This window comes from Bacillus rossius, chromosome 2 (assembly GCF_032445375.1).
Source record: "Bacillus rossius redtenbacheri isolate Brsri chromosome 2, Brsri_v3, whole genome shotgun sequence".
Lineage (NCBI taxonomy): Eukaryota > Metazoa > Arthropoda > Insecta > Phasmatodea > Bacillidae > Bacillus > Bacillus rossius.
The window spans coordinates 105,507,324-105,519,545 of NC_086331.1; the positions used below are offsets into that span (position 1 = coordinate 105,507,324).

At 34.4% G+C, this 12,222-nt stretch overlaps 1 protein-coding gene across 2 annotated transcripts in view; it reads right to left on the reverse strand.

The window, feature by feature from the left end:
• Nucleotides 1–12,222, reverse strand: part of LOC134529554 (latrophilin Cirl) — a 128,544-nt gene that overhangs the window by 66,556 nt on the left and 49,766 nt on the right. For both annotated transcript variants that reach the window (XM_063363772.1, XM_063363771.1), the window contains exons 8-10: nt 11,968–12,193; nt 6,349–6,514; nt 4,696–4,910 (exon numbers count right to left, since the gene is read on the reverse strand). In XM_063363772.1, coding sequence (XP_063219842.1) covers nt 4,696–4,910; nt 6,349–6,514; nt 11,968–12,193 — 607 coding nt within the window. The remainder of the gene's footprint in view (nt 1–4,695; nt 4,911–6,348; nt 6,515–11,967; nt 12,194–12,222) is intronic.

Below are 12,222 nucleotides of genomic sequence, written 5' to 3' on the forward strand. Positions count from 1 at the left end.
CGGGCTACATTACACAGTAAAAATAAATAAAAAAGGGGCGCAAATTGATGAAAATTTACCGTCAATTGCGCGCCTTGCGCGGAGAAAGGTCATTGTACTCGATCATCTGTTGTTACAGTGCGGCCCAGTGCGGCGTCTGTTCTCTGAGCTGCGCATGCGCAGTATAACTCATTCAATGCTCCGCCCAGACTCGTGACCTTCCATCAGCAGCCAGCCAATAGAAGCGAGCCTAGCGGAAAAAAATATAAGCTCCACCTCCCGTGTACCAGTTTTGTCCAGTTCTAATACCAGTTTATTGGTATACGCACCCGCTTACTCGCTGCCGTGACATGTTCAAGTTTACGTTCATCTTGATGTCTTGATACCAATAATTAATAATTTACGATCCCCACAAATAAATGGTTAGTTTAAAAAATATGCGTCAACAGTATAATACTTCCGAAATTATATAATACGTATAAAACAGTTACCAAGATTCCACTCATTTTATCTTGTGAAGTTCATGTCTCGTACCAGTATTTCGGCTAAGTTGTGACATAAATACAGTATCAGCACTTACAATGTTACGATCAGCCACGTAATATTTCCGACATTTCCGTTACGTTTCTATATTCGTGAGTTTACGTTTTTCCCTAGTACATTTTAGATTGTCTCCTGCTGTAATTACTCGGACTTTTACACGCCTAGGCTTAAATTGTTACATGTTTAGAAATAAAAGCAACTTTTCATGTTATAAAATACACTGTGTGGGTAGTTATCTTTGGTTTTTTGTTGTTTCACGTTTGTTACTGTATTTACAAATTGAATTGCCGTGTTCGAATGAGGAAAATGTTCTGACTGTTCGCCGAAAATTCAAGGATTTCGCGTTATTATCCAAAATGTGAGAAATTCGCGTTATTCTTAAAAATGTACTCAAATTCGCGTAAAAATTCGTTTTATCGCAATCGCGAAATATGCATGTCTCTACTTATAAGTGCTTCGTAATTGCTAAATAAGCTTGTGTCACAGGGCTCCTCCTCATTATAGTCTCATATCAAGCTGGGTTAATATTTTCTAGTGCTGTGACATGCATGTAGAGAGGTGAGTCATGGCAAAACTTTGTTTCCAGTTTGTTGGCTTAAATCAGTACGCGGTGGGCATACATTGCAATGTAAAGTTAATGTTCCCGTAAATGAGTTTTTTCTAAATTGTTTGTTTTGGCCAGAAACCTTCAAAATTTGCTTCGGTTAATATGTTTGTGAGTAATGCACCTTGCTACTTGTTAAGTTTGACATGATAATCTTCCACATGGTGCCCACGGAGGCACTTAAATGCAATTTCATAGGGCTTTCATTCCCTTGATAGAACTTTCGCTAACTTTTCTTTTTATGAACATGTTACCAATTTGTTGGATCATATTTTGTTTTAATACTTCATAGCATTTGAGTGCTCTTATAAGCCAATGTTCTGTCAGCACTACCCTGGGCAGCTTAGACTGTCATTTATTCATTGGCATTAAATGGTAACCTTGCATGTTAACTTAAATCTTTTGGTGTAAAGCTTTGAACTCTAGTCATGAATATAATGTACCTGAACCCTTAAGCTTTTTTTTTGCAATGTTTTCAGGGAGGTAATGTAACATTACATTGTAGTGGAATGCTTTCTTGTTGTTGCTTAATAATGGTGATATTTTTAAAAGACCTCTATTGTTCCACATTAATAATTTCTGAACATTAAATTGTGGTTCCTTAATATTTTTTTCATGTATACACCAGCCTTCCCTCTCTGCTTCCTATTCCAGAATAAGGTATAACTTGTGAGATTGTTCCTTTAGGCTCGTGTGGTACTCTTAGTAGTACTTGCAACATATTGGGATCCTGTTTTGTTCCCAGTATGGTGCAAGTCCTGCAAGGCAAATAACAATAAGTATAACGGAAACATATAGTGAATATAGAAAACCCTTGATTTAATGGACTATATGGGGGATGGTTCATTTACTGTTGCTGACTGTCTGGAAATGTAGATGGAAATGTGTACTTATGTTTATTTTGGGAACATATATGAGCAGATTGGTACTACGGTGTGGCACTTGTGAAACAAAGATGCACAAATCATAAATAAATACTATATTCTACACTGAGCCCATTTGTTGCGATCTACCTTAAAATGTAAATAGAACAATTATATCAACAACAAACACTGCCTGAATGAATTGTTCAATATGTGACAGTAACAGTCCAATAGTATACCAGCAATGTGGGAACAATTTAAAGCACAGCATTGACAAACCAGCAAAAAAGACACAATACTGTACATATTTTTTGAATAGGCTAAATGATGTGCACACACCTCTCTGTCTCCAATGTCTCCATTTACCTTGTCACCTTGCCCAAACTAGTTTTTATATTTGGACAGTTCAGGCTCTTAGTCTCCTCCATATGGATGTAATCACCAGGCAGGAGGAAATTTGTGGTCAAAAAACCCTTTTCCACAAACTGACAGTAGACAGTTAATGTCTTTGCTTGTGAGACTGGTAGGAAAATAACTATTAAATAATACTTTCATGCACATCAGCCTTCACAGACAAAAAAACAAAGAGATGCTAAGGTAGAGATGTGCTCAGACAAGGAGTTTTACAGGCTTATAGAGTGAGGCGATAACCGAGACCATTCATTACCTGGAGAAGATTTTTTATTTTATTTTTTTTTGTTTGCATAGGTTTAACGTGCCTGCAAACAGTTCCACCTTCCTATAATGTTTCATCTGCTTGGTCATTTTATTTTTCTACTCTTATCGTACAAATAAAATAAAACAGCAGTAGTGTTTTTGCGATTCAGTTTTCTTTACAATTTGAAACAGGTTCCCAACTTCAATATTTACCAACTTTATGCACTACAAGCAAGGAAACTTAAACCTACATAAGTTATTGATATGAGGGAAAATATGACCATCCATGCCCCTTGCAAAAGGCAGTGCTCATTGGTGGCATAGTGACGCCAGCTGTACAAAAATAAAGGCAGCAAGATAATTTATTTTTTCAGAAGCAGTCAAATATAAAGTTGGCTACAAAGGGGTCCATTCACTTATAAGGTATGGTCTTCCCACAGTGCACCACATTCATTTACACAAAATATACTTTCGTACAACCAGACAAAAATTGTAGTCATACAAATAACTCTTCTAGATGCCTAGCGCAGTTTTTACTGCACACATACATGAACATACAAATTTCAAGTCTTGTTGAATGTTAAGACCCAGTGACAGCCACCGTAGAATTGTTTCGGTTAGGAAAAAGTGCTATTAATGCAACCAGAGTCCGGACGTTTGTATAACGTTTAAAAATGAACAAAGCGATGTTGATAATGTTGATGGATTGGTGACACTTGTGATCACGGATGCAGTGAAAGAAAAGTTACACCACATAATGGACACAAATTTAAGTCTCAGAATTACAAAAGTGACAAACAGCAAACGCGTCACATATGGCCATGTACAAAGTTAGCACTACAAGAAAATCTGCGCATGGCAAGTATTGTGAATGCTAACAGACAGTCACAGATTTGCAAGAATAGAAGATGCATCAATGTTCTTAAAGCGTTACGAACAAGATAGCAAAACATTTATCGATCAAACTGTCCCCAATAAGAAAATGGTAATTCATTGAGCTGGCATACCGCTTAGTTGCCACAAAAACTATGTAAATTGAATTAAACTGCCTCATTTCGAACACAGATGGCATTTGTTTTGTGGGACCATCAAGGGTTCCTACTTTTGATGTCGTAATGCACAACATAACCATTATTATTAAGAATCACCACAATAGCAAGTTTACACATAGCATTGTTCTGATTCACAGAAATGCAAGCTAGCACTCTAGAGGCAGACACAGGCCCTGTTGCATGATGAATTCTAATGGGAGACATTTGCTCATTCTTCCTAATCCAATTCTAGCACTTTCTGCCTTTTTATTGCATAAAATTAAGGAAAATCTTGCTGATAAACACTTTGTAGATGATAAAGAGGGTATGGGGAAGTGGAGGAAAACCAGCAGTCTAATGGTTCAAGAATAGGCTACTTAAACTGGCTTTGAGGTATGACACCTCGCTGTCTTAAGGCAACTACATGGAGAAGATGACAAAAGTATTTAACTAATGGTTTGATTTCAGTTTCTGTTGTATTATCCTGTATGATGAAACATTCTTTATAATCTGATTGTCCCTCCTATCTACAATGAATAAGAAAGAAAACAAAACATAAAATTCCTTGTCAAAAAAATTAATTCGTTGGACATGATTATGAACAGTCAGTGCTCATCATTCTTAGCTCTTTTATGTTTTTAATGAGATCTAAAAAGCAAAATTGGCACTTGAATTACCAACTTAACTAATGAAACATATCTAGCTCAGGATACAAAAAAATTTATTAAATTTTCCTTAAAGTTCCATCCTCTGATTATTTCTTTGCTTGCGAACAAAAGTTTATTTTCAAAATCTTACAATTTTTCATAAAATCACAGCACTTAGCAACAAAAATCAGGAGAAACAAATATATAAAAGTAGAAGGGCGGAACAATGAATAATGAAAAACAATGAAGAGTTGATAGATGTGCAATTGCCATAGGATACACTAAAAATAAATTGTGAAACTTTACAGAAAACAAAATACACATATGCTTAGACTTCTAAAGCATTACGTTGGTATGTAAAAAAAACTTACAAGTATCACAGCAATTACGGGTCCCACGAAGCTAAATATAAAGAAATTATCTGCTCTTAACCAGCAATATCTGTCTGTGCCATAGCTGAATGGATCCACAACAGATGAAACTGCCACAATTATTGATGGAGCACCGTATGCAAAAATATAGTACCAACGAATTCTTGATTTTTCAACCTCAAATACTTCAATCAACATAACATACAACTGGAAGCCTGGAAAATACACATAACATTTTAATCACAAAAATAATCAAGCAAAAATAACTAAAATAATTAAGCATACATAAATTTATTGTACCATGAGTTTTTGTTTACTTAAGTTTTGCTAATTTGTCTAATAGAGCAATGGTTTTACTATCACATTAGGAGATTTTTGATGCTCTTTGCAAAAAGAAGAGCCATAAATGCAAATAAGTCGGTTGCTTTTTTAGTATACAATGCGAGCTAACTATAAGATGTTGCGAGGCATCTGCTGTGTTAAATTTTTCTTGACACTATAGACCCACTTTTATTTGCATGATTATGACAAACCCACTTATACCTCAGTCATCAAATTTTGACAAAATATGTTTGATTTCTGATGGTGTAACAAAGTGTATAAATGTGAAATCCATCCACACATATATACACAGAGTCACATACAGTCACTTTGGTAATGACTTGGTGCTTAAGTTCTACCGTATAATGGTGGGGAGCGAGACTGAAGCATCAGCAATAACAGACACAGCCATGTTATGGTGTGTAACAAAATAACAATGGTTTCTGTCAACATTGAATCATTACTGCCATCCATACAAAATCTCACAAAAAGCTTTAAACACTTGTTAGTAACATTTTATGATAAAATATTTCCTACATGTTTCATCTCAGCCACTAACAGTGCTCTTAACTTCATTGCTTGCAGTGCCCATTCTAAAAAGAATGGAACTCATTCAATTTTTCTGGAAGACAGGAGATACCTATGTTCTCTACAGCAATGATGATTTATCTTGTGCTTCACAAATTACTAGCTTAACCTAAAACCTAAAATATGACCTGCAAATAATGGTGATTTCAATCATACACAAAATAAGGAACTACAAATCATAATCTTCAGTACTATAAAAAAACAGAAAAATGACAACCACAAGTGTAACTAATAATCAAAAAACAATCAAATGACTCTTATTAACATTAAAACCATAATAAAACAATTCCTAGTCACTTGCAGTGGCGTAATAAACAGGAAGTGTAAACTATTTCCAATTTCTCTAGGCCAAATTAACACTAAAAAAATTAATAAATTCCAGATTATAATATTCTGAATGTTTGACACTTCTTTGAAAGAGAAGAAAGTATCCAAATATCCGCTGCCATATTATTAGAAACTTTAACAACACTGTTAACACTTTATAAAATTTCTGTCACTTTAAAGCAAGAAAACTGTCTGTTAGATATTGAAAAAATAGCAACACACTAGCTCATAGCATACAATACTAATCACAAGTTCTACTCAGGGGCATATGTAGGGGGGAGATAGATACCCCCTTGAAATCCCAAAAAAATCTATCATTACCACGAACAAAGGGAAAGAATTCAAAAACAAACAGCAGACAAAGTGTGTCCGCTCCTGGTTCTACTATAGTTTTCAATTATTACAGACGTTACTTACCTTCCAAGAACATCCAACCAAATGCACATAAAAAAAAGAAATGCAGCAAACCAGCAACAATGCCACACACTAAAGGCTTGTCTGTCTGTCCGATTCCTGCAAGAAACAGGACTTCTGCCACTAGAAGACACATACACAAATTTTTGTGTATTATAATGCGATCAGACTGAAACAAAAAGAAAAGTCCATTTAACAAAATATTTTAACCTTATTTACCTAAAGGTTAAGAATTATGATTTAATGTACTGCTCTAACTAAGCAACAAAACCAAATATTGTAGATTTATCTAATATAATACCATCATGAGGCACTAATGCAAGCCTGTGTCATTCAAATTTCTTTCTACCAGTACATTCACATTAAGTATGTAACATCACAATGTGTTATGAATAATATATACTACAAGATGTTATCAGATAACCTACCAGCATCACTTTGAAAGTCTGAGTGTTTATCTGCATCAATTACTGTACAATAATGCTTTTGAATTCTTTCATCTCTGCTGATTTATGAAAATGTCCAACTTAAAATTCAGCACCTTGTCTGCATCATACGCGGTCAGCTCATGAATAACTCGTACTCCAGACAACATGCAGTTCATGTGCAGGTAGAATCTCATTTGCCCATTGTGTGCAAAATTTAAATAATGGAAATTCAACCTGTTAAGCTGAGTGACAATACATTATACCTTCAAATCAAGTTTTACTTCAGCAATTGTATAATAGCCAATTCAGCACTAAAAAAAATGGGGCGTGGCTGTCATGGACACGGCCGTGTGTTGTACGTGAATACGTGTACACAACAGGTAATATTTTCTATACAACATAAAAAATACACTATTTTATGTATGTTATAATCATGTTTGAACACTAAGAAGTCCTTCGGGTTTTCATGTTTGAATATATATATATATTTTATTTTAACACCATATATATTCACTGTAACTATTTTACATTAATGTTTTATATATGCAATAGATAGATTTTGACGAGAACTGACAATTGAAACTTATACGAACGTCGTAGCTTCTCCGAGTCAAAAGTTATACTAAATGGAAATCTCGAAACGCAGCAAAATGACCTCAAAATGGCGGCGCTTCCCCCTCCACTGCGCGCGATGCGTCACAGTCCTCACTTAGCGTAACAAATTCTTTGATCCTTTAGCTATACAGTGGTGTAATTAAATTTTGGATTGAGATGATATAAATGTAGCTGCAATACCAAAATGTATCCCCCGATTTTGTTATCATTCATTTTTTGAATTGCCTCCCACTATGTAAGCAATTTTAAAAACGTATTCACGTCAAAAAGTGAAGTGATGGTTAGACGAGGAACAAAAATGAAGTTAGAAGATGCATTGAATTAGATGGCGTTGAGTTCAAACAGGAAGAAACCTTCAAGTATCTAGGAAGTGACAGAGGAAATTGTAAGTCAAGGACAACAAGCGGATGCATTCTACAGGTGTGCGAGAGATTTGGTATGGAAGAGGGAGGTGCCATTAAATTGCAAACAAGTGTCGTACAATACCTACTTTGTGCCAATAGTCACTTATGGAGCAGACACTTGGACAGTAGATAAGAGAGATGCTGGGAAGATCTGAGCAATAGGAATTATGAGGTGTATGTTGCCAGTTACAAGGCAAGACAGGATCAGGCAGGCATGAGATAGTGCAAGCAAGAGCAGTACAGCATTTGAATAACATTACTGAAAAAGCTAGAATGAGATGGTATGGCCATGTCCAGAGAATGGGAAAAGAGAGGCTGCCTAGAAAATGATGGCGTTGAAGTAGACAGGAAGAAGACCCCAAGACCGCAAGGAAGACCGAGGAGGAGATGGGAAGAGCAGATCGTTAAAGGAGTGTAGGAGAGAGAAGACTGGAATAATGTGTAGAATGAGGAATGGTGGAAGGACAGAGGAAGATGGAGCCATTTTACTTGGCTGACCCAGCCACAGGCTAAAAAAAAATTGATGATGATGACTTTAAAAACCTTGAAAACCCTGGAATTTGATACTGCCATTAGTGACCTCCCTGTTATACCTAAAACTGAAATCCTAAGAGTTATTTTTTTCCAACTTAGCAAAAATAATATTTAGTATATATTTAGGATGTTTTTTTTAAAATTAACCTTGAATATATGTAGCCAGACGCGAATTAAATTCTTTAAAACTGTCTCATGCACTGATAATTGGAGTTTTATTTTATCACACTACAATGTCAAGTTAAGTGTGGAAATACTGAAAATATTTTCCCGTAGACTAAACACACATTACCATTAGGTATTTTATTTTGTTTACATGAAGTAGGGCACAACCTAGTGTTGAAATAGAGCATTTTGTACTAAAAACTGTATATTCTTTATTATTTATTTATTTTAAAGCTATAAAAACCAATAACTTTTACTTTCTCAGCCATTACATGACACACAAAACATTGTGTACCTAATATAAAACTCACAAAATTTATAAACCTATGATCCAAAATCTGAATCGAAGTAAAAATCTACATTGTCATCATCAAATCGATGTCTATATTTGACACCTCTAGTTATAATGAAATTTAAACTATAAGCTTTTATTACTATGGTAAAAACATCTACTTCTTGACTTCTGAGTTGAGTTAGCATCTGTAAAACTATTGATGTGCCTCAACCTAAAAGTCGAGTAGTGGTTGGAGACACTTGTGACAAACATCTTTAAGGATTTATTGTAATTTAATATAAAATCTAGAATACTTTATACTAGTTTCAATTATTGTTAACATTGAGGTTATTAAAGATCATTGGAAAGGAAGCCCAGAAGGAAGCAACCACTGCCTTTTACCGAACCTATTACACCATTTTCATGGATTTATTTAAGGAAAAACCAGAAAACCGGTTTCACAAATGAATATGAAGAAGATACTAGATCTGAGTCGGACCTGGGTCCTGACAGACTCCATTTTACATCTGTGCCATCTTCCATTCTTGGACTTATATTAAGTACCATGAGCATACATGGTTTGATTTGCATGTTTTTATAGTAACAACGCCAAAACATTATGGCATTATAATAATTCAAAGTAGCTGTCTTTTTCATTTACGTGAATTTTTATAACCATGCACACACAATGGCAACGGCATTTGTGAAGTGTTTGTTAAACACAATGCAACGAATTAATAATATGACGACTAACAAACAATAGTTTACCCTGAGCGGCCACAGCACTGCAGCAGTATGGTACACTCTGCGAACATGGACTGCTCTAGCGATCCAACTAATTGCGCTAGACTCTACGTAAAGATATTGTCAAAGATAAAATAAGACGAAAAAACACTCAAATGATTTTGACATTGGGCCCTAGAATTTTTACTAGATCTTATTTTAATTTCCATGACAGAGGCAAAGCAATTTATTTAGTAACTACCAATTTATATTTTATTTTTAATAATAAATTTCAGAATATTTTTAACAATTTTGTGTACAATCACGTTCCTATAATATTTTTGTAGTTTTATCTAGAGTCTACAATAGTAACTGTGTCCCTAAGAAGCATTTTAATGGAATGCTAGAAGATGCCGTCATCTAGGACTTAACCTTATGTTTTCTGTGTGACGCACAATGTATACGCCGGTAAACTTGTGGTATGTTGTTAAGCATTATTGACTCTACCACTGTGCAAATTTCAACTTTGAACAAATATTCACAATTTTGTGCCTCTTCAGGTCATTGTTTTCTGCACAAGACAAATAAAACAAAGCCTGTCTCGGAACAGTTGTTGCCTCATGGGTGCGGGCTCCAAGAATGACTAACGGGGTGCTTGCTTCCCACTGCCCACGTAAAAGAAAAACTGTGGGGTGCCTTGTGAGAGAGACGGATATATTTTTGTAAGACCTTCCAGCAACGTCCCTTGATTGCAGGACTCAAGAGCTGCAACCTTCGACGACCACATCGCACGGGAGCCGTCTCGTCACTGACTAGTGATATCTGACCCGCTAGCTTATATATGAGCTGGCTGACTACATTACAATATAAACAAACATTTATAAAGCACACAAGTAAATTTTCATCTTATTTTGATGTCTGACTTTTTTACCCTCCACTAATCCCCTAATACAGTAGTTTGTATTACACAGAAATCTCTCAGATACTCGAGTGTTCAGCCAATGATTATATTATGCCATCCTACAAGTCAGCAGCAGCTCTGATGAGTGACCAGACGCCTCCAGGGATAATTTATCTTCCTCTAACTAGTATGCACCAGAGGCAAGTCATGTTGTTAGCGATTCATGGCAGACATGCATTTAGTAAACAACAGACTTGGGAATTATGTTTATAGGTTAAATACTCATTTTCCCTAATATAAAACTTTAATTTTATGCTTCTTTAATCTTATTTGACAATGACACAGATCTTCTATAATAATAACTTTATTTTGTAACTCATAAATTTTATCACCTAATTAGTAAGGAAATGTGATGCCCAAGTCAATAATGTGGTCCGAGATTTTTTTACATTGTAATTTAATTTTAGGAATTCCATTTTCAAAATGTAATTCAAATGTTTATATAAATGTACTTTGCATATATTTAGACATATAATTCATTCCATAAATTGAATTTAATGAAAACAGTGTTTATTAAAAGGGTTGTAAACAAACACACTTACTTGGTTTTAAAATAAAATTATTTTGATTAAAGTACACACTCTTATGGGAAAAAAAAAGTTCTTTGATTAACTATCTGTTTTCCAGGAACAAATCTGCATGTTACTTCAAGGGAGAGGTGTACATAAATCCAAATACATAAAAAATAATTAGCTTGATAATTCATTAGCTTGATTTTTCGTGCCCACCATAAAAGTGTTTTAGCTGTCGGTGGGCATGTCACAAATACAAATAAATAAATTTAAAAAAATAAAAAAAACATTGCCAGGACAAAATTTTTAGCACATGAACTAAGAATTTGCAAAGTCACAGGCTACAATAACCAAAATCAGTTATTTTCTCACCACTTTACTTTTGTAAATATATATCACTATTGTTTTTTAACTAGTTACAATCTCTGGGAGCATGAGACAGAGTAAAACTTAACACAATTACTTTTAACAACAGATGTTTTTAATTTATTTGCCATTGTTAGACTAATTGTAGGATGGTCCAATAATCTCTCATAAAAATATTGCAAAAAAATTGGTTTGTCATAATAGCCAAAGGGATTGGTAGCTAAAAAGTGCAAAAAAATACATGTTTTTATACATTACACCTCTCTATGACAAGTGTTTGTTTGGATGGAAAGATTTTTTTTAAATACACAAATATGAAAAAAAAAAATTCTCAGTTGTGCTCCATACTTCTTACACCTTTAAAAAAAGGACTGTATGCAAAACATAACCGATAAATAAAATATAAAAAGGAACACTCCAGAAAAAAATCTAGTACTATAAAGAACAACAACTATTACACAATTAAACTTACCATTAATTCATAATCATGTTATTTTTATGGTCTCTTTTGATGCATATTTAATTCTAAATTTCAATTACACACAGTATAAATAAAGCATAATTTGTAGTTTCTAACATATTTTACATTAAAACAATTTTCATAAATACATTTTACAAAACAAATTTTACTGGCACTTACCTTTAATCCTCGAAATAACTGAAACGTTATTATTGCCAAAACCAGACAGACAACTGAAATTATACAGCCAATGTATGTAATTATTTGCAGTGCCATTTGGTGAGAAGGTGTTGCAAAAGATGCACGAACATCCATTAAAATCGCAAAATTGGTCAAATGATCACACTGACAAAGTGTGTGTGTGAAATTTGTAGATTCCACACGGCAACCTTCATCTGACCATGCACTGAAAACAGATAGAAACACATTTACTGA